Genomic DNA, 22,769 nt, shown 5'->3' with positions numbered 1-22,769 from the left:
TGAAAAGAGTTTAACAGAGAAGAATTCTTTTGTGCATCATGGGAAGTCCCATCACATCTGTCAAACAACTCGCGCTTACAGCTGTTCAAAACCCCACGAGGTGGGCTGACATGATTGCGATGGGCAAGCCGTGAGTACTCGGACTGTGTTTACTGAACGCAATATGGATGAGATCTTGTAGAAGCTCGTGGCTCTGCAACGGAGAATGGATAGACCTGATGACCAGTGAGGGACATTAGCCCGACTCCCCCATTCCAAAGCCTCTGATGCTTGCTACCCACCTGATGCAGACGGTCCAGTCCAGCACTGGAAAAGGCTGCAGGACAACATGGCTGCTGTCTACACCGGATCATTCCTTACCCCATACCCTCCTCCCTTTGCATGTCACGTCCTTTTACATGGTGTAAGATGTGAATATTCATGTGCTTTTTTGTTTTCTTTACTGTCTTCAAACTGGCTCCCAGTTAGGAGCCCAGTTCAAGTAGATTTTTTTTTCTCCTCTTGTCCCTGATGTGTGTACTTTCACTGTTCTTTTTGGTGCGGCCAAATAAAATTTCAACTTTGAACATCTAGGAAATTTGGGGGTGTAGTATAGTCATATAGTGGCATGGTAGCTTTATAATTAATATAATTATTTTAATGTTGTAGCTGGAGAGTGTTCTAATTACTAATATACTGCTGTGCCAGGGCTGCCCTTTGTCATCGGTTCTGTTCATAATTTTTATGGACAGGATTTCTAGGTGCAGCCAAGTGGCGGAGGGCTTTCACATTGGTGGCCTCAGAATCTCGTCTCTGCTTTTTGCGGATGATGTGGTTCTGTTGGCTTCAACGGGCGATGGCCTCCAGCTCGCACTGGAACGGTTCGCAGCCGAGTGTGAAGCAGCGGGAATGAGGATCAGCACCTCCAAATCTGAGGCCATGGTTCTCAGCTGGAAAAGGATGGAGTGCCCACTCCGGGTCGGGGATGAGTTCCTGCCCCAAGTGGAGGAGTTCAAGTATCTCGGGGTCTTGTTCGCGAGTGATGGGAGAAGGGAGCCGGAGATCGACAGACGGATTGGGGCTGCAGCTGCAGTGATGCGGACGCTGAACCGGTCCGTCGTGGTGAAGAGGGAGCTGAGTGTAAAAGCGAAGCTCTCAATTTACCGGTCGATCTACGTCCCTACCCTCACCTATGGCCACGAGCTGTGGGTAGTGACCGAAAGAACGAGATCGCGGATACAAGCGGCAGAAATGAGCTTCCTCCGAAGGGTGGCTGGCCTCTCCCTTAGAGATAGGGTGAGAAGTTCGGCCATCCGGGAGGGGCTCTGAGTAGAGCCGCTGCTGCTCCACATCGAAAGGAGCCAGCTGAGGTGGTTTGGGCATCTGAGAAGGATGCCCCCTGGGCGCCTTCTGGGTGAGGTGTTCCGGGCATGTCCCACCGGGAGGAGGCCCCGGGGCAGACCCAGGACACGCTGGAGAGATTATATCTCTCAGCTGGCCTGGGAACGCCTTGGTGTTCCCCCGGATAAGCTGGAGGAGGTGGCTGGGGAGAGGGAGGTCTGGGCCTCTCTGCTTAGGCTGCAGCCCCCGCGACCCGGCCTCGGATAAGGCAGATGAAGATGGATGGATGGACTGCTGTGGTGATTTATCTATGAGAATAAAATATTTTAAAAAGTAACTCTATTTTTTTTAAAACTTTTTAAATGTGTAATAATAATTAAAATAGTAAGTAATAAGTAAATACAAATATAAAAAAAATATCCATTCATCCATCCATTTTCCTGCCTCGCATCCGAGCTTGGGCCCAGGGGTAACAATCTGAGCAGAGAAGCCTAGACTTCCCACACCCCACCTAACTCCTCCAACTCACGTTCCCACGGCAGCTGAGAGATACAATCTCTAGTGAGTCCAGGGTCTGCCCTGGGGCCTCCTCCCGGTAGGATCATGGTCTTGGAATGGGAAGTGCTGGTTCTCATTCCTGCTGCTTCACACTCAGCCACAAACTGCTCCATTCGAAGCAGAAGGTTACCGCATGATGAACACATCATCTCAAAAAAACCCAAACAAAGACCCTCCACCACCTTGCCATGCTTAGATATTCTGTCCAACACCAACCGGAAACAAGTACAACTTACTACCAGTGATACGAACCGAGCTCTGGCTTTATTTGTACAGGGACAGAATGGTCTGTAAAAATGAGCCAGGCACCCCATTCTCCTGAAGCACCCTCAACAGGATATCCTGAGGGACCCTGTCAAAAGCAAACTCCTACCCACCTTTGAATATCCTTGAGAGGTTTAAGATGTGGTCTAGTTCAGCGGTCTCCAACCTTTTTTGCGCCACGGACCGGTTTATGCCCGACATTATTTTCACGGACCGGCCTTAAGGTGTCACAGATAAATACAACAAAATAAAACTAGTACCGGTACCGAAAAAAAGAAGATTTATTCATAACACACCTGAAAAGACCCAGGAAAACTGAGTTAACGATAAAAACTATAACAAAATAACGCTGAAAACCGATAAAAACCCTGAAAACTATACATTTCACACCTGAGCCTCTACTCTCGTGGCCCGGTACCAAATGACTCACGGACCGGTACCGGTCCGAGGCCCGGGGGTTGGGGACCGCTGGTCTAGTGTTCCACAGTCAGAACAAAAAAGTCATCATTCCTCCAGAATCCAAGGTTTGACTAACTGGCAGACTCTCCTGTACCCTGGCATACACTTTCCTAAGGAGGCTGAAAAGTGTGATCCCCTATTGTTGGAGCTCTTCTCTAACAGGGGAACCACCACCCCCCTGAGATCTCCACTGAACGTTGCAGAGATGGGTTTACCAGGACAGCCCTACAACATCCAGAGCCTTCAGGAACTCAGGAAGGCAGCATCAAAATAAACCCGTAGATATATTATAAAGACATGAAGTACAAAATACAATATTTACATACAAAATATAGTGAAGGAGTAGCAGAAATAAGCTGGAAATAAGCATAATAGATTAATTTTAAATGGTTTCTATGACTCAGTAATGAAACCTTATTTAACTGAGGCTTTTGTAATGGTACTGTCAGGCGTTGTGTGGAGGCGAGGAAGAAGGAACCCAAACGCAGGACTCACAGGTAGGTGAAGACTGGTGAAGGTTTATTATAAGGAGTGGATGAACAGAGGGTGAACGGACACTGACTGGCTGGATCACTGAATGGCTAACTGACTGAGAGAACACACGGGAAGGACAACATCACACGAACATCAACATTAATGACACGACAGTGAACGAGTAGAAACAGAAGACTTAAATACACAGACTGATGAGGATGATAATGAGAGACCGGTGAGTACACAGCTGAACATAATCTGGCTAATGACACGAGACGAGCTGACACAGGAAAAGCAGGAAGTGAGAACATGGAAGTGGCAAAATAAACTGAACATGAACAAAACTGAAAGCACTGGGCCAACGACCCAGGAACCCTGACAGGTACTGATGGCTGTAACTATCAGCATGGTTTGAAACAGGGTGCAACAGTACTCTGTGTTGGATTTTTTTACTTTGGAAATGTCTTTTATTTTTTTAAACTTATTTCCTAACTCTTTTTTTTCTTTAGGGTGGATTTTAAGATTTCTGTCAGACTTGTTTTAAGATTAATTTATTGAAGTTCTTTGCCCAAGTTATGATCTCATCAAGTTATCTTGTGTTTATGAATGTTTCTTTATCTTTCTCTGGCACAGAGAAGCACAGCATAGAAAGGATTAAAGTCATACCATTAATACAAATGACAAAGCCTTGATAAAACAACTGATAATTTTCCTTCATGTAACCATAGCAGCAGGGTCTCCGGCAGACAACTCTCAAACTGATTCACTGCCTGTGTATACGGTGTGGTTATATACTGTCTGTGTAAATATTTCTATCATAACTCAGACCAACAACTCACTACTTGAACTTTGTGATACCTCTGGAAAAAACCTTGTCATGAATCACCTCGTCCAATCAGGGGTCATCCCTGCCTCTGCCAAGAACATGTGATATATACAGATGTGAAACTCCCACTTTGTCTCAGTTAGCAAGCCTCAGCCAAGCAGAGCAACACCCTGTGGACCTCGTAGAGCATACCTGTGTTTGTGGCTGAGTGAGCCACGATGTCGATTACATTTTTTCTAGTTACAATCTTCTGTTTTTCTATGTCCCAAGCTGTGGGTGAGTAAATTTACCATGTCATTCCTATGATGTTTAAAGTTGTGTGCTTGTGAGGGAAATACCAATCTAACTGTTAGTATCTCAAAGTTGTGGATTTTCTCAAACCACGAGAAAAGTAAAATCACTGACTAGCATCTCAGCTATCAGGTAGCAGGAACGCTGTTCCTAGAGTGTTGATCAAACAGCTGCTTCTCACTTGCCTCTGGAGTTAAATGTCACTTTGATGTTTTATCACCTTTCAGTCTTGTTTAAATGTATTAATGATGCAATTTTTTGATCCCTTCACTTCTGGTGTGTATCACTATGGCAGACTACTGTGAAAATGTTCTCCAGGAGTGCATAAAAAGGCCCACTGCATGGACACGGTAATTCGTTTTATTCTGTACATCTCACATTCCTGCTTTTGAAAGGTTATATCATCTTTCTCATGAATAAATAAACTTGCTGTTGATAAATGCTAGTTTAACATAATTGATACAACCTGAAGGAGAGATATGATCACTGTTTATGTATTCACTCCATATAACAGAAGTTACTGCCTGTTAAAATGTTTTTATCTCTACATAGGCTGCTTTTCAGTGTTTTAACATGGTTTCATCATAAAAACATACTAAGTGTATAATATTTTTAATTTATACTGTAATCTCAATCATCAAATGTGACACTGAGGGCTCCTGGCAAAGTGTCTGTGTATAAATAAATATTTATGACATGAAAGGACGCTTTGTCAGATGCATTTGACACTCTGGAAGCGTTGGACATTATTTTTAAATTACTGTCAGGGGTTTTCAAAGATCAGTGCTATAATGTGTCTAACTGGAAAGGGTGTTGGTTGCACTCCCCAAAATAACTGATACTTTTTAAAGCAAGTAAATATAATTATAATCAGAGTTTTCACTGAATAAAAATTGACATATTGGTTTATTTTATTTTATTTTATTTTATTTTATTTTATTTTATTTTATTTTATTTTATTTTATTTTATTTTATTTTATTTATTATTATTTTATTTTATTTTATTTTATTATTTTGCACTTTTCTTTTTTTGGCCTAAATATACTTTTGGGCTACAGTGTGGATTAATTAAGAATACTGAGCTATGCAGAACATATGGACTTTGGTTCAACTCAAGATCTTGCAGCTTAATTTTTAGTTTTATAAAGTATAACTGTGAACAAATGAAATCAATAAATTCAAATCACACCATAGCAGACTGTGAAATAATTGTTTTTTTCTTATTTATTAATTATTTCTATTAGTTTATTGTCTCTGTCTACAGTTATATCACTAATGCCCATTTGTATATCTGAACTATGTTAAATTTCTGTTGGTAGTTGTTATGAGGACAAAATTATGACCTGCAAGCCAAGAGGTCGCTTCATGTCAGGCATCAGACAACTCAAAGTAGACTCGCTTCAAGAGGTGAGGTCATTTGGAGCTGAAGTGCTTTTTGGAAGTGAAAAAATTACATTTTATCTGAATTGCTTTATTTTTGTATTAATGAACTCAATAAATAACAAAAACAGAATATTTAAAATTTTGTTTTTGTGTATACTCTTCAGTTTGATGTGAGTCCTACACATGAACATAGGGTTCACATCCCATCATCAGCTCTCCAGAGAAGCAGAGGAAATGTGCCTGAGGTGGAGGTCCTGGTGGTGGCCTCTGTAATAAACAGCAGTCATTTTAAGGTCAGTGACTCCAGAAAGAGAACGTTGATGTCATTCACTGAAAAAATGCTGATCTGTGGGGGTTGCAGGTTCAGTTTCACTGAAGGCCACAGTAGGAAATGAGAAATACTGTCCTTTATATCATGTCAAATATGTACGTCTGGTATTAAATTTCCATGTGCATATACCCAGAAATCTCACCAGTTTTGTTTCACATTCCTGAAAATGACAAATCAGTTGTGTGGGAAGTTTCATAAACACGAGTAAAAACATGTTTGAGCATGTAGGTCAGCCTTCAGCCTCCCTTCTTCCCTCGAATTAGTGCACGTAAACTTGCCTTTACAGCTCAGTTACAGAAAACAGAAACATACAGGGCTGTATGTCTCTTGTAAATTTGGCCACTTCCTAAAGTCGCTAGTGTCCATCTGTAACTCCATGTCTCTTGTCATGCTGGTGTGTGGATTCAAACATCACAATCACAATGTAAATTATGTTCTTTAATATAATTATACAAACGTCTCCTGCTAAAAACAACCTCAGACTTCTTTGCTTACATTTGCTTTCCTGTTTGATGTATTCTGCTTTTTCTAGCTTGTAAGCTTTCAGGTGGTTTTGAGTGCTGAGTCTGTTTAGGCTGTTTACTGCGTGGGTGTGTGTAGTTGTGTAAACCACATACTAACAAATGTGTTAGTATGTGGGCTGAATTTAAATTAGTGAAGGGCTAGATTTGGCCTGTGGGTCTTCATGTTAAGAGGAGAGTTTTTTGCAGTCAGTCTCATCCCAGCACTTTGTTCATGTGTCCCACACATTGCAGCTAAGTCCTCGTTCAAAAGGCAGGCAAATACAGTTTCACCGCAGAGAAGGCACTGTGTTTAAGGGCTCAGTCCTATCGGTGAAGGCAGGAACTCTTTCAGTGAAAAACCTCCAGCAACCCATCAAGTTAATCTTCACACACGACAAAGAGGTAAGAAGACATCAAAATGGTTGCAACAGCATCTTACTTTGAAAATCTAACTTGTTTTCATAGTATTTCGATTCATTTTTTTCACAGGTGGAAAATGGGACTTGTGTATTTTGGGAGGAATCAGCGATGGGAAATGGAACAGGTATTATTACAGATGTCAACCTCCAGTATAGTCATTTCTAAATGTAAAGATTTACATCTACTTAATGTATTTGTACTTATTTATTTTATTAGGTTATTGGAGCACTGAAGGCTGTGAAACCAGTAACACAGGAAATGAATTTATTTGCAGCTGCAACCATCTGAGCTTCTTCGCTGTGCTTGTGGTAAAATGATAACCTCTTTCTACAGAATGTGATAAAACCTGCGCTTGTCTAATCTGTGTATAGCAACTTTAGTTAGGAACAGCATATGAATTGAGTCTTTAAAGAGCTTGAAGGGTGATGTCTTCAACTTCAATGCAAGCAACAAATTTTAGTCACAAAGCCATTTTCTCTTGGAAGTTCCCACATATAATAAAGTGTTTCTAACAAATTCAATTCAATTCAATTTTATTTATATAGCGCCAAATCACAACAACAATCGCCTTATATTGTAGAGTAAAACCCAACAATCATATGACCCCCTATGAGCAGCACTTTGGTGACAGTGGGAAGGAAAAACTCCCTTTTAACAGGAAGAAACATCCGGCAGAACCAGGCTCAGGGAGGGGCGGGGCCATCTGCTGCGACCGGTTGGAGTGAGAGAAGGAAGACAGGATAAAGACATGCTGTGGAAGAGAGACAGAGGTTAATAACAGATATGATTCAATACAGAGAGGTCTATTAACACATAGTGAGTGGGAAAGGTGACTGGAAAGGAAAAACTCAATGCATCATGGGAATCCCCCGGCAGCCTACATCTATTGCAGCATAACTAAGGGAGGATTCAGGGTCACCTGGTCCAGCCCTAACTATATGCTTTAGCAAAAAGGAAAGTTTGAAGCCTAATCTTAAAAGTAGAGATAGTGTCTGTCTCCTGAATCCAAACTGGAAGCTGGTTCCACAGAAGAGGGGCCTGAAAACTGAAGGCTCTCCCTCCCATTCTACTTTTAAATACTCTAGGAACAACAAGTAGGCCTGCAGGGCAGGAGCGAAGTGCTCTAATAGGGTGATATGGTACTACAAGGTCATTAAGATAAGATGGGGCCTGATTATTTAAGACCTTGTATGTGAGGAGCAGGATTTTGAATTCAATTCTGGATTTAACAGGAAGCCAATGAAGGGAAGCCAAAACAGGAGAAATATGCTCTCTCTTTCTAGTCCCTGTCAGGACTCTTGCTGCAGCATTTTGGATTAACTGAAGGCTTTTCAGTGAGTTTTTTGGACATCCTGATAATAATGAATTGCAGTAGTCCAGCCTGGAAGTAATAAATGCATGAACTAGTTTTTCAGCGTCACTCTGAGACTTTTTTAGAGACTAATTTTAGAGATGTTGCGCAAATGGAAGAACGCAGTCTTACATATTTGTTTAATATGTCCATTGAAGGACATGTCCTGGTCAAAAATGACTCCAAGGGTCCTCACAGTGTTACTGGAGGCCAAGGTAATGCCATCCAGAGTAAGAATCTGGTTAGATACCATATGTCTAACAAAGTAAGAGATGCTTTTCAGATCTTAGCTAACCCATGCATTCAATTTTTAAATAACATTTGATTGAAGGAGTTTTAATTTAGCACTTCAATTAAAAAAAACAACTGAATTCAGTGATTTGCAAATCTTATGAATGCATGTGGGAAAATACCCTTAATTTGAATTTGTTGGCAGCAACAAATCTCAAAAATGTTGGGACAGGGGCTATAAAAGGCTGGAGAAATAAAAAGACAGCTAGAATAACATTTTACCACTCATTATATAAATTCCCAACAGATTTGTCTTGAATAAATTTCTGTCCACAAAAAAAGGCATAAAATCAATAGTGGATACTCGTGATTTCCGGTGGAACTTACATGATTCTGTCATGGAAGTCACTGAATGGGCTGAGGAACACATCCAGAAATCTTTGTCTATAAAAACGGTTCATCATGCCATATGAGAACGTGAAGCAGGAGTGCAACAGTCTTCTATGGGTCAAAACTAGAGTGGAAAAAAGTGGAAAAGTTGTTATAAGAAGAGGTGGAGTGATTTTAAATTATAATACCAAAACTATTTGACCGAAGCCCGTGGATAGGCCTCAGACTTCATTTCAACAGTGTCTTTTTATGTTCCAGAACCCACAATTATCAGTGAGTAAATCTCATTCGGAGACACTCAGCTACATCACTTACATTGGATCAGCACTCTCCGTTGTCTTCACATTCATCAGCTTGATCATCTATATTTGTCTACAGTGAGTACATATGTTTTACTTGAATGTCCTTTTAACTTCTGCAATATTTTGATATTTTCTCCATTTTAAAGATGTGATGTGTTGATAAAGAAATATATTATTGTTGGCTTAGTTATAGAAAAACCTCTAAAGGTCAACCACTGACAGAAGTTATGTTGTGAAAGACTGGTTTATTGCATCAGTCAGACCAGTTTAAATGTACTGTGTCACATCTGGTGGGAAACAAACACTTGCACATATTGAAAGCTGGCAGGTAGTCATTGTATGCATATAGGGCTGAATCACACGAGGAGTAAGCAGGATGAGCAAAATTTTAAATACCAAAACATATCAGAGGAACAGCTCAGGTTGAGCAGTTTGGAAACAAAGCTAAAGTGGAAAGTTTGAGATGGTCTGGGAATGTGCAGAGGAGAGATAGTAGCTATACAGGACTGAGGAGGAGGTTTTTGGATGTCACATGCAGTGTTGGTGGTATAGAGGAGGATGCTAGGGACACGGTGAAAAATTAAAACGATTTCCCCTAAAGCACTTTTTTTGCTAGGCCCCCTTTGTTTTATAAGAATCCCACTGTAACTTTACTGTATAAAGAGCTAACATCTCCAAAATTTCAGTAATTATAAGAAGTGTTCATGTGAGATACTGTTTGTCCGTTATTTGGACAGTGAGCCCAGTGCATGCGCCCGACGCAGGGGAAACCTACCTTGGCACAAGGGCTGGGTATCGTCAATGATTTGTAATCAATTGGATTCAGATTCGATTTGATTACATTTTGACTCAGTCAGAAATATTATAATTCTGATCATTTATCAGTACTGACACTTGTGAGACTTCATCAGAGGTGTGAGCATCACAGCAGATACCTTTGTGTCAAAGTAACTGAGGGTAAAATACAGATGGGAAAATGTTTTGAAAATACACTGAGAGAGAGAGCTGTGCATGAAGTGTGATTTTATCGTAGTGGACACAAAACAGTGAAAGTAAGAGGGAGGTAATGATGATGTTTATCAAATGTGAAGTATCATTTTGATCTTTTGCTGCTGTTTCTGTGAATTTAGGTCAGAGAGTGACAAAACCTGCAGCGTCAGAAGCTGTGAGGTGTCAGCTTTCAGCACCGACAGCGTGCCCGTACGTGCCGTCGGGTGAGAAAGCCGACGTCTCACAGATTCTGATGCGTCGGGTCCGCGCTTTGTGTTCACATCTTTGTGTGGAATCCTTCTTCCTGCTATCATTTACTATTTTAGCTGTTTGGTGGTTGTTGATGTAGTTTTGTGAGTTTTAACCCGAGATCCTGGCATTTCTGGCTAAATACATTTATATTTAATGATCGATTTAGGATTAAATAAATGATCGGAAAATCGAGTTTTGAAACCCACCCCTACTTGGCACCACTGTTGTACAGGTGAAGCCAATGGCAAGATATGCTTCATCACATTTTCTAGTCTTTGGCTTAGAAGTTGGTTCAGAAGCATATTTGGCGATGCTTCATCTTCTGCTTTGTGTTTGTGTGGGAGCTCCGTCAAAAAACTTGTCCATAGCAGTGTTCAAGTCTTCTTTTTTTTATTCATACCCCACCCCCCTCCGCCAATGGCTTTGCACCCTCCACTTTGGGAACCACTGCCATAAAGGAAGTAGCTGGAAGAAGAAACAGAAAAAGGAGCACTGGATCCTCTGACACTTATCTCCTTGGATTAAAGGCCTCCTTGGTTTTATTTTACATAAAACCTATACATTAGTAAAAAAAAAAAGGGGTTATAGTCTTCAAATAAATAAATATAGTAGCAAATTATGAAGAAATATCCATATATGGGTCATACTCTAAATTGCTACATTTATTTATTTAAATTTACTTCATTTATCTCTAATATTACTTTGAAAGGGTTTAGTTCTTTCTTCCTTCAGCTTCATCATCTTCTTCCCATTTTTGGCAGTCTTGGTTCCCGTACTCTTGGTTACATATAGAACAGGATACATTATCTGGCATATTTAGTCTGACAATAATTATGGGAAACCACAAGCTTCTCAGTTTCATCAGTGTGGAGTTACTATTGTTAGTGTTATCAAAATCGAGGGTTCAAAGCGAAAGGTTTAAAAAAGGCCAAATTTCTTCCATTGTTTAAAGAATTGTAATGCTGTTTCTCTCTTTAGTCGTCGGCGTCCTGAGAAGACGACCAGTCTGCACATGCAGCTAGCAGGAGCAATGCTCTGCCTCCACCTCAGCTTCCTGCTGTCCTGTTTCTCATCATGGCTGCTGAATGAGGACAGCCCAGTTTGTCTGGTTCTGGGTCTGATTTTACACTGGTCTCTGCTGGCCACCTTCAGCTGGACTGCTCTGGAGGGGTTCCATCTCTACCTTCTACTAATTCGGGTTTCTAACAAAACTTTCAGGAAATATCTTCTCAAACTCAGCTTAGTTGGATGGGGTGAGTAAAGTAAGGTTAAAACACAATTCCAAATGGAAATGGATAGTGTAGGTTTGTTGTTGTTGTTGTCGTTTGATACTACAAAGTTGAGACAACATCATAAATTTGGTGATTAAAATCCAGGTAAACTTTTTTTTTATCCACACTCAAGTTTTGTTTTTAATTATTTTTCATGTTGAGCAACTTCTTTTTCAATAGAAAGACTGCAGAGAAGTCATATTTGCTAACATTTGCACTTCAAGCTGTAGCACATACAATTTTTTTTAATTTTATCTTTGTATATGCATTTAATGCTTCACTTGAAAATCATTCTATTTTTACTTCTTTAGGCTTCCCGACACTAGTCGCAGTGATTTGTGCGATTTCAGGTGTTTATGGTAAATACACCCTGCACGTGCGGGACGCCAAACTCTCCAATACAACAGCACACATGTAAGAAAATATCATCAGTAGGATTTTTATGCATGCAGTGACCCGTGAGATTTGATTTCTTAAGACAAAAAAAATCATACTTTCATGTTAGCATTGGTGACATTTATATGCTGCCTCCAAAATGTTTTATATTTATTTAATACATATTTGTCTTTCAATAATGAGCAGATGCTGGATGAACAGCGAGTTCCCGAAGAAGCACCTTATAACCAGTTACATCACTACAGTGGCCTTTCCTTCCTTGGTGGTGCTGTTTAATGCCTGTGTTATGGGACTAGTTGTGTTTAAGCTCTGGGGGATAAGAAGGGGTAATGGAGGCTTTGGAAGCAACACTGGCTGGAAAAAGACAAACAAAAACAAAGGCTGGAATTTATGGAAGGACTCTGTTAAAGTGCTGGGCCTCAGCCTTGTGCTGGGGTTACCTTGGGGGTTAACCACCATCACATATGTTTCACTCCCTGGTATCTACGTATTCACAATATTCAACTCCTTTCAAGGTTAGTATGTGACTAATTCTCGTATAAAGTATGCACTGGATTTTGATCATTTGTGAGAAAAGTTGCATTTTTTTTCTCTCTTATCAGGTGTCTTCATGTTCCTGTGGTCTTTGGCTTTGACCAGGAAGCCTCAATCGAACAATAACTCATCAACGGACACCTCTCAGAAAAAGCTGACCACCAGTTTAAATAACAGCTAAGACAAGTGAATTATCCTGACTTACAAACCCAATTCCAAAAATGTTGACATGGTGTGTAAAAGGTAACTGAAATCAGAATGCAAACAAATGAAACAATTAAAACCTCATATTTTATTCACAGCAGAACATGGAAAATATATCTAGTTTTTAAATTTCATAAAAATGTACATTCTAAGAAAACTCCCAGCTTGAATTTGACGCCAGGAAAACATCTGAAAAAAGTTCAGACAGGGCCATAATTGCCAGTGTGTAGGATCCTTTCTTCTTTTATTAGAGAGGAAGCTACAGTCTCGATCACTGCAATATACAAGGTATAAATATGCAATAATTTACAGTATAAAGTGTCTTGAGGTGACTGTTCTTGTGATTTGGCACTATATGAATAAAATTGAATTTAACTGAATTTTAGGACGCAGAGACCAGCTGCTGGATTGGCTGTGCCAAATGTTTTTAATTTGTGAAAGGTCCGGACTGCAGACTGGGCAGTTCAACACCTCCACTCTCCTATTCCTATTATGCTGTTGTAAAACGTGCCTCTGTCCATTCTAAATTAGCTTTGGCCGAGAGCAGCTAGCAGTCTTCTCCATCTACTAATTTTTTTTATTTAAACAACTTTTAAATATTTTTATATTATCTATGTTCCACTGTGAATAAAATATGGCTTTATGAGATTTGGAAACCCTTGCATTCAGTTTTTAGTTACATTTTACACAGCATTTTCTAACATTTTACCAGTGACATTCATATATGGTAATGAAGACTCATTTTATTTGTTGATGTTTTTTTTCTCTTCTTTCTAATTTTGGAATCAAATACAAATATGATTTTTGTTAGCATATTCAACAATTAACTTAATTAAAAAAGCAGTTACTGTGAAGATCATCCATATTCTTTATACTGTATTATAGGTATAGGTCAGGTAATGTATCTGTCCTACAAACTTAACCTATATACTACAGAATGTTATTAGTTATTGTTACTGTTATTGGCTAGACATGGTAGATATTTATCTTCATAAAGCAGGTGACTTCACTGCAGACTAATCAGTTCAGTTATGTACTCTGTGGTATTTTAATATTTCTGCATTGTTTCATCAAGTATACACTCAGTATAATGCTTGTTATGTTGGCTGACTCACTGTAGGGGTGATTCAAATTGTAATAAAGAGACAGACAATAACTGCTGGAGTAAATAACGGATAGGTTGTTTTTGACACTGCCCCCTGGTGACAGTAAACGCCTGCAACATGTTGACAAAGGTCTGCATGACTGTTATCATTGTAGGAAATGCGAAAAGTAATAATCTATATTATTTTGCATAACCATTGTTTTACTTTGGGCAGCTGAAGTCTATTTTGTGGACAAAATTGTTGCACTATTAGGCTATATAAGCAAGATTATGAAATTTCACTAGTAAAAGGTCTTTGTAAAACAGTTATGATCAAATGTTATATTATGTATAATATTATGTATAATACAATTTTTGTAATAAAATAAGTACAGTTTAAAAAATTAAAAAATATATATATCAACACTGATCATTTTATTATTTTTTATTATTATTTTATTAACTGATTAAACCATAGATTGGACTATTTTTGATAACTATGTTTGAAAGCATTTTTAAGTTTGGCAAAACGTTTGAGAACCACTTGCGACTCTTTTGTCCGGAGATAAAACCCTGTAGAACTTTGCAGCTCCATCATCACAAAAACAAAAAACAAAACAAAAAAAATTATGTATTTGAAAAAACAAAACACAGCAATCCCAATGACGTAATGTCTAAAAAAAATAGCAGAAGTCACAAAGTCAGCTTTTAATTGGACAACGTTAACAGGAAGTGCTTTTACTTTGAAGTTTTAAGAAGTAAAATGTTTAATGTTTTATTGAGATTGTGGATTACAGTGATACATTGGAAACTCGTGACAGCGGTTTAGTTAATTTAACTATATAGTAATACGAGGGAATGTATCAAGTAAACTACATTATTATAAATTATTATAGTTTTACGAGTTTCTTCACATTCGTAGTCACCGGAAATAAAAAAGGATCGCGATCTCTCGCGTTTCCTTTCTTTCCAACTGCCAGACACACTAAAGAGAGACGGAGACAACATGGATCCAAATACTACGATTCTCCGAGTGAAAAGAAAAAGGGGAACCGACCCCGCAGATGCTTTGCTGCTGGCATGCAAACGTATCCGTCCCGAAACGTCCCAGAGCTCAGGCGAAACGGTACCTGAGCCCAACGAAGCCGAAGTGGAAAACTCTGTCTTCAAACTCGTGGCGACCGTAGCAACACAGGTGAGGGGCCCAATGCTATCGTCAGAGCAGCGGTCAGTGGAAGGGGTAGCTTTTGAAAAATAGTGGTGGTGGAGGGTGGTAGTTATCATGATAGTTGAAACCCCTCAGAAGAGCTGAGTGGGTGATAGCGAGCTGAATGAAGCTGCTGAGAGCGTCACTTACTGTCCGGAACAACGCGCCTTTGTGCTTATTGTTGTTAGCAATCATGCTAGCTGCTAGCCCTAGCTACCCCACAAACTGTTGTTAGCTTGTTTTTTTTTTTTGACGTAATTTGGGCCTTGAAAACGAAGTGACAATCAAAATTCAAGCTGTGGTATGACTAACGTTTGAAGTAAATTAAATATTTACATGCGCAATTCAATAGACAAAATAAGACCCATTACGTAAGCTAATTAGATTAGCTGTAAACACTGCTATATACAGTTGTAGCACTGCATTTGTTTGTGTAATGTGTACACCGACCACTATGGTTTTCTTTGTGGGATTCGGTAAAACGGACAGATGGCTAATGCATCTTTTTCCACGTCAGTACATTTTGAGAATGCTTCCTTTAGTGAGTGATGGGCGCAATGACTGAAAAATTGATATCACAATATTGATTCTGGTGAGCTTTTATATAGCGTTTTTTTGTACTCAGTCTTGTGTCAGAAGTAAGCAGTCTTAAAGTTTTTAATGTCATTAGGAAGTGAAATGGGTATGAATAAAACCACAGCCAAAATGAGGAATACACCACTCCTATGCTCTGATGACAAAGTTAACTATTTGGGAGGGGATAATGAGTCTCTCCTTAACAGGCTTTTCTGTCTTTTCTGCATTTTTAGGTGCTTGTAATGTCTTTTTATTTTTTTCAACAGTAGGTTTTTCCTGGTGATAACTATGCTTTGGGAGGTGACCAAGCAAATAACCATAATTGAGTCACATACAGTTAAGGCAAAGAGTCTTTGTTACCTTACATATTTCTCTGGATTTTCCTTTTATTTCTTGCCATTTGATGAATACAGTCCTGTTGTTTGTCATTTTTGTGCTAGACCAAATTGTCTTTTGAGGGCACCAAACATTTCTATGCACAGGGACAATTCTGGCCATTGTGTTTTCAACATGTGAATCTTGCATCTTTGCACATGTCCTATTGCTACTGTTCTCTTAGTTTGTTTTGTAAATAGGTAATTGTTAGTGGTTTTTTATTGTCTGTTGTTACAAATTGGTTGTTTCCCCGTTGTAGAAAATTGGATGTGGGGTTTTTAATTGTTGGATTTCGATAATATTTGCATTAAATTACTGGAACCGTGAGTAAGATGAGTGTGCAGTTCCGGCAGCTTCTATGAGTTGGGAATTAAAAGAGAAATCCATATTTATGTTAATGCCTCGCGGGTTGTTATCTTTGTCATCCCATCACCAGGAAGCTCCCGTTCAGACGCAGGTTCGACAGGCTTTAGCTCGGCCTCGCACGGCGCATGCACTGCGTCCCTCTGCTGCCAGCTCACAGCGGATACTTGGTGATTTACGCAGCACAAAATGGAGTACTCGGAGAGAGGAACGCTACAGAATACTCTCAAGCCACCGTGCTGGTCTGTCAGCCCCAGCAGAGCAGCAGACACCACAGATGGGTGCTTCTGAGTGTGTAGAGGAAACGGGGAAAGAGACGGACAAATGCTGGGGACTGGGTGAAATCCAGGTGGTGGATCTGATCCATGAGGATGGAGAGGACCAGGATAAACCTTCAGGCAAGGTAAGTTGATAGTTGGAGATTCTGGGTTTTGTTTGCAGCAGTTGTCCTAGTGCTGTTTGGCAAGCGTACTCATGAACAGCCCAATCATCAGTTATTATACTCAATTTAGGGTCGTGATATGTTGCACCTTTTTCACTTAGTGGAGGCCAAATTACAGAAACAGTCAGTTAAAAAAATGAATACCATGCTGCCCTCAGACTGTTAAAAAATATAAATGGTTGTCCTCATAGGGCTGCTTGATTGTATTTGGGATTATTTAACACAGATTATCAGTTTACCACAATTTACCAGGCATTTGGCTTTTACTGAACACAATTGTGCAGTTTAACAAGTGCTTTTCAGAAGGCAGATGCTACAAATATCAATATAATTCAGTTGCTGAGAGTCATCCAGTCTTAGCTCAACCACATGGCTGGCACAGTCATCAACTGTTAATCAAATCAAATCAAAATTTATTTATATAGCACATATTAAAACAACAGTGTTGACCATAGTGCTTCACAGTCAGTAAAAGCATGAGACAGTTAAAACAAACAATAAAAGAGGACAACAAACAATAGGTAACAACACAATAAGCTAGACCAGCCAACTAGACAGAATCAAAAGCCAAAGTAAAAAGATACGTTTTAAGACGTGATTTAAAAGACTGGATAGATTCGGCAGTACGAATATGAACAAGGAGGTTATTCCAGAGTCTAGGTTAATGACGCTATTAACATTGATCGGTCTCACAGATCCAATCTTCTGATTTCTAATTGTGCCAGCACATTTCCTGTTCTGTTAAGTAAGGATTTTTCCTGGTAATTCATTTACTATAGTCATTAGAAATTAGAGAGAAAAAAAAACATTAACTGGTCAAAAAGTAAGAAATTGTTCAGCAAACAGGCAGAATTGTTAAACAAATAGTGCATGTTTATTTAAAAACCTTTTGGAAGTGCATTCTTCCCCAATCGAATCACATTGATCTCTGGTCTTGCAATGTTGGATTGGAAGTGTGGCTAGTGTTAGCAGGGCTAGCAGGAGCAGCAGCCATCTTTCCTTGGAGTTTAAAAACCATGCACAAACAACACTGCATTACTCCAGTTGAGCTTTCACAGCTGACAAATAGACAGGGAGGGAGAGAAAGAGACACACACACACACACACACTGCAGGCCTAGCTAGTTCTAGACTGTGACATAACATCTCAGAACAGTTAAATAGTGTTGCACGTGTATAATTGGCTTAACTGTACCAACCAGACAGGTCAGCTGTGTTAAGGTGTCTGATCAAAGAGTGACGTTCATTTCTCTTTTTAAGAAGCGTTCAGGCTCGAGCGTTTCAGTCGTGTGCTTCAGCTGTAGGAAACACTTACTTTAGTGAGAATGTCTGGAGTTACTGCAGCTACTGGTATTACACTGCCTATCAGCAAACACATGAAGCTCACAACTTGCCTCTTCCTAACAGCATGTGTTTTGATAGTTACCGGTAAACAGCTGTGAGATTTTTTTCAGTATTGATGTAAATGTCATTTAATTTGCTATTAGGCCCAACTAGACTGACTATCAGCTCATTCATTTGTTCCATTTCTAATCACTTGCTTTATTTTTCTAAAGATACTGTCCTCAGAACCAGATGAGATTCTCTGTAACAACACCAAGATGCTGCGGGAGCGTCTGAGCATATCTGGAGATAGACTGGGGGAAGAGCACCGAGAGCAGGACGATGGCTACGTCTATGATCTTTACTACCAGGAAACGGTCACACCAGGGTGGATCCAGGACATCCTGTCTGTCAGGGCCTATGCTGATGAGGGAGAACTGGTGTGTGTGGATGGATGGACGGACAGATGAATGAGTGCTGAAATTGGAGTGAGTGAATGGGTGGAGTGGTCCAAATTTTATATTTGGAAAAATAAATGATGGTCAGGTGGTAAACAGGTGGCCTTTAAAGCAGAAATATTATTTGATATTTACAGGGGAGTATTCTGTCATTGCTACAAAATGATCGCTTGTTTGTAAACAAGCGTCACTACTTTTGTTGCATTACCGCCACCTTCTGGTGGTGGTAGTTCATTACAGTTTGGCACTAGTTTAAAATAATCTCAAAAGGGTGGAAGAGGGGTTAAGATGAGAAATATGTTGGGGTTTTTTGTAACTTAACTGATGATTTTTAAATGGTGTTTACTTTAAAGCATTGAAAGTAAAAATTTAAGCAAGAAGATTGTTTAGTTTTTAGCCCTGGATGTTTGGAGAAGTCATTTGCCAAAGCATACCGTTAGGGTTTCTTCTTATCAGTGATGACTCAAAATCTTACTGGTAATTTTTAATATCAAACCACAACACTGACTTAATCATTTATTTAAAAAAAAAAAAAAAAAAGCTTTTCTGATAAATGTGGTGTTTTTAATCTCAGGTTCCTGACCTTGTGGTTCATGAAGAGGAAGTGTATGAAGATGAGGATGATGAGAACGAGGAAGGCAACTGGAGGAATGACTACCCTGATGAGGAGAGCGATACAGACAGTGACAGAGAGGAGCGCTATGGTGGTATGTATTTAGAAACATGTCAGTTATTCAGTGCTGCAGTCTCTACTTGAACTCCTGTTAATTTAAACAAATGTCTCCCATTTTAACTTTTACTATGATGGCAAGATGCCAAAAGTTATTTAGTCAAACCAGGTTAGTGTGATATTCTAGTCATTTTCACTCATAGACAGTATCCTAAGGTCTTAGTTATACTTTTGATTGTCTAGACTTCTGCATTACGAAACTTAGTGTGCATAACTTGAGAATTAGTTCTCTACAAGAACTCATTCCAAGTCGTTCAATTCCTTCCTTCCTTTCCTTGCCAATCAATTGCACTTGCACTACATTTAGCTGATGTCAGTTGTTGTGCCAGAGGAGGAAAATGGTGGCGCAGTCTACAGAGTGGATATAGACAGTACTTTTATTTTTATTGTTAAAGAGGATGAGAGATCGATGGCGAAGTGCAAACTGCAGTCAGGACAGAAACAACTGCTAGTATGCTGCTAACAGAACTTCGGCTCTTTGCAAGCTTCTGCACAGACATCACGTTTATGCTAAGCTAAGAACCCAGAGTGATATTAAAGATGAGTGAAATTCAACCCCAGCCCAGCTACCAGACTCGACTTCAAAGGGTAAAAAACAGATGAGCAGTCAGGCTGCAGTGTCCGTTTCTACCTGTTCATGTTTCTAAAGTAGAATCACTGTGGCGATCCATTTGAATGTCTGTGTGCTGGTTTTCATCTTTTGCTTTTTGTTGTCAGTTTTGCATTCATACCGAAATACCAAGAGAAAGCTCATATGCGTATCCTCATTAAAATACAGATTTGTGTTGGTGTGTGGGACTGTAGCCTGTATGTTTGTATTGTTACATTGATATTTATGAGAGTGCATTTCAGTTCATTTTAAGGAGAAATGCCAAAGTAATAGAGGTGGGAATCACCATACATCCCACAATACGATATTATCACAATACTTAACGCACGATACGATATTATTGCAATTTTTTAAAATATTTTGCGATATTCAGATTCTGTACATAAACGTAAACTTTATCAATATTAATTTTCTCTAATATCAAAGTCTCACACTCAGTCTTTCTCTCATTTCAGTTTTATTGTTGACAAACTGAACGGTTTGTATTACAGTCTAGTCCAACTTAACTGAATCAACCATCTGGTACAATTATAGCTATTCTGAACTATGCAGTTTATGAAAACTATGCAGCCCCTTCAGCAACTGAAGAATTTGAAAGTAAATTAAAACAAAATATAATTTTACATTAAATAAAAAAGTTTTAAACTTAATTAAAATAAAACATGTCTTAAATTAAAATAAGTAAACTGTCATGTTTATTGCTGCCAAAAAAAAGTTAAACACATTTGGACAGTGAAGGAATGTCAGGATTCTTGCTCAGAAAAAGGATCAACATGCTCTGAAGTCAGAGTTGTGTTCTAGTCCACAAAAACGTTTTTTGTAACAAAATATCAATTTCTGCTGTCCCTGTATTGATACATTATTAGCAAACAAAATATCACGATTCTACACAGTATCGATTTTTTCCCCCCACCCCTACAAAGTAATGTAACAAGTAGTGTATCGTGTTACTTTCTCCTGAGTGTAATTAGATTAAATTAAATTTAAAAAAAGATATCAATCAATAAAGTATTCTGATTCTGATTCTAATTAAGGAAACTACTGCATTACTTTTAAGAAAAGTGTTCTGCTTAAAACTGTATGTAGGACATGGATGAAGCCACCACGTCATGCAATGGTTTTTGTGGTCTTTCAGACCAGGAAGTTAACACATATGGGTGAGAAGGTTCAGTGCTGAGGTTTGTAGATTGCATCTATAAACTCGCTAGACAGACACAGATACGTGCTAGTTGTTGCGAAGCAACAGACTGATGAAACACTTACTAAAACCAGAGTACAAATTTCGCAATATTTACCAACTTCAAATGGCAGTTCAGTGAAGTTCAGTTCACTAAGCTGTTGTTTCTTGCTCCCTGTGTGTTTGCTTCATTTTTCAGCCTCAGTGTCACTTGGTGCAAACAAGTGCTGAATGGTGTTTATTTGCTAACCATTACATTTGCCTTCTGTGCAGGTTACTGGGAGGAGGAACACTCCTACAGCAGGAGGAGCTGGCAGTGCTACCAGAGGGAAGTGACGCACGAGCTGGGCTGCCGTGGTGACGACGACAACGGCGATGATGACGATGACGATGGAGACAAATATGATTCCGATTGATCTGCTCTTCACCCCACTTGTAGTGGATCTTTCCAGTTACCTTTCCACAAGTAACCACTTACTCTGTGCAACATCTGTGTAGCAGAGACTGTAAAGGTTATAAAGAAAGAAATCACTTTTCACAGTGTAGCAGTTTATGTGTAGCACTCAACAAATGGACAACCTTTCTGGAAAACACCGGGAAACAATACCTTGGTTAAAAACGTGCCAAAAGTATTTTGTCACAGTTATGAAGTTCAGTGGCCACTAACTGATCAGATCATTTTCCTACACAGATGGTGACGGAGTAGGTGAGTTATTTGCAGAAGGGTCCCGTGTGTCCTTTTTTTGTTTTTGGTTTTTTTAAAACTGTGGTGGAGTGAATTCATGTGTGGATGTTTGTTCAAAGTGGACGTGTGTTAGAAAATGTTGCACATTAGTGTGGTATGCCTCGTATGCTTTGTGCTCTTATCCTTCTGTTAGTGAGACGTCTCGGGCCGCGCGTGGTTGCAGTTTAGGGTGTTTGCATTTTGTGCATGGTAGCGCGTGAACGTATAACTGTGTTAGATTTTTTTGCATAATGTGAAAGCGTGGTGCATCAATTCTGTTGTGGGTGTGCGAGTTTGGTTCAGAAAATTTCCTCTGGAGTTTAAATTGTTTCTCTTGGATGCTTGTTCTGTTAAGGTTTTTGTAAATATGTAGATGTGTATAAAAAGAAAGCTTTGAAAATAAACATGAAACATCTCAGTGTCAGTTTGTCCTGCGTTCTAAAGAAGAGGTTAAAATGTATTACTATGCCATATCATTGGTTTGTAAAACACGTATAAATAACTTATTACTTTATAAATGTCCTTTGAGTTCAAAGGCTTATGGGATTAATGTCAGGTTCTTTATTTATTATTTGTTCAACCTGGTTAAGTCACCATGGTAACTTCTACTCAACCTATAGCCAATTATGAGCAGAGACCTGTACTGTGAAGCAGGATTTGGGCTTATCCAGGGCCCCGTACTATGAAGGGTGTTCAGCATACCCGGGTTATCATTCCACTATCTGGATTCAGCGATCGGGACACATGGTCACACGAAGTTAGTTATCACCTCATAAAGTTATTCCCTGGATGTTCATGTGAAAAGGGGCGGTGTTAACAGAATTTAAGAAGAGAGTGCCACCTATTCCAGGAATGTTATCAAATGGTCATTAAAAATCTATAAAGAGCATACACAATGTACCTGTGAAATGCGACACACAGGTTTTGGTGCAGAAACTGGTTAATCTGGTG

General features: G+C 39.3%; 2 protein-coding genes across 2 annotated transcripts; both read left to right on the top strand.

Annotated features, from left to right (window-relative positions):
* The first annotated feature begins 4,030 nt into the window (after positions 1-4,030).
* Positions 4,031-14,685, top strand: LOC146526169 (adhesion G protein-coupled receptor G3-like). Its single transcript, XM_085181432.1, has 12 exons — positions 4,031-4,177; positions 4,488-4,542; positions 5,512-5,599; positions 5,740-5,868; positions 6,662-6,811; positions 6,899-6,953; positions 7,046-7,137; positions 9,060-9,178; positions 11,324-11,598; positions 11,928-12,030; positions 12,199-12,527; positions 12,615-14,685. Exons 1-12 carry the CDS (start codon positions 4,120-4,122, stop codon positions 12,725-12,727), a joined length of 1,566 nt encoding a protein of 521 aa, XP_085037558.1. The 5' UTR covers positions 4,031-4,119; the 3' UTR covers positions 12,728-14,685.
* Positions 14,686-14,722: 37 nt separating this feature from the next.
* Positions 14,723-22,236, top strand: slc7a6os (solute carrier family 7 member 6 opposite strand). The gene is made up of 5 exons (XM_085182201.1): positions 14,723-15,029; positions 16,429-16,758; positions 18,353-18,559; positions 19,152-19,284; positions 21,368-22,236. Exons 1-5 carry the CDS (start codon positions 14,841-14,843, stop codon positions 21,508-21,510), a joined length of 1,002 nt encoding a protein of 333 aa, XP_085038327.1. The 5' UTR covers positions 14,723-14,840; the 3' UTR covers positions 21,511-22,236.
* The last annotated feature ends 533 nt before the right edge of the window (positions 22,237-22,769 follow it).

This window comes from Neolamprologus multifasciatus, chromosome 1 (genome assembly GCF_963576455.1).
Source record: "Neolamprologus multifasciatus chromosome 1, fNeoMul1.2, whole genome shotgun sequence".
Lineage (NCBI taxonomy): Eukaryota > Metazoa > Chordata > Actinopteri > Cichliformes > Cichlidae > Neolamprologus > Neolamprologus multifasciatus.
Note: the sequence above shows the minus strand (reverse complement) of the source record. Positions and strands in the feature narration are given on the sequence as shown.

Coding starts and splice junctions, on each gene's coding strand:
- LOC146526169 (XM_085181432.1), top strand. CDS start 4,120: ATGTCGATTACATTTTTTCTAGTTACAATCTTCTGTTTTTCTATGTCC. Junction 11,599..11,927: donor ACTCAGCTTAGTTGGATGGG/GTGAGTAAAGTA, acceptor TTACTTCTTTAG/GCTTCCCGACACTAGTCGCA. Junction 12,528..12,614: donor AATATTCAACTCCTTTCAAG/GTTAGTATGTGA, acceptor CTCTCTTATCAG/GTGTCTTCATGTTCCTGTGG.
- slc7a6os (XM_085182201.1), top strand. CDS start 14,841: ATGGATCCAAATACTACGATTCTCCGAGTGAAAAGAAAAAGGGGAACC. Junction 15,030..16,428: donor TGGCGACCGTAGCAACACAG/GTGAGGGGCCCA, acceptor TCCCATCACCAG/GAAGCTCCCGTTCAGACGCA. Junction 19,285..21,367: donor CAGAGAGGAGCGCTATGGTG/GTATGTATTTAG, acceptor CCTTCTGTGCAG/GTTACTGGGAGGAGGAACAC.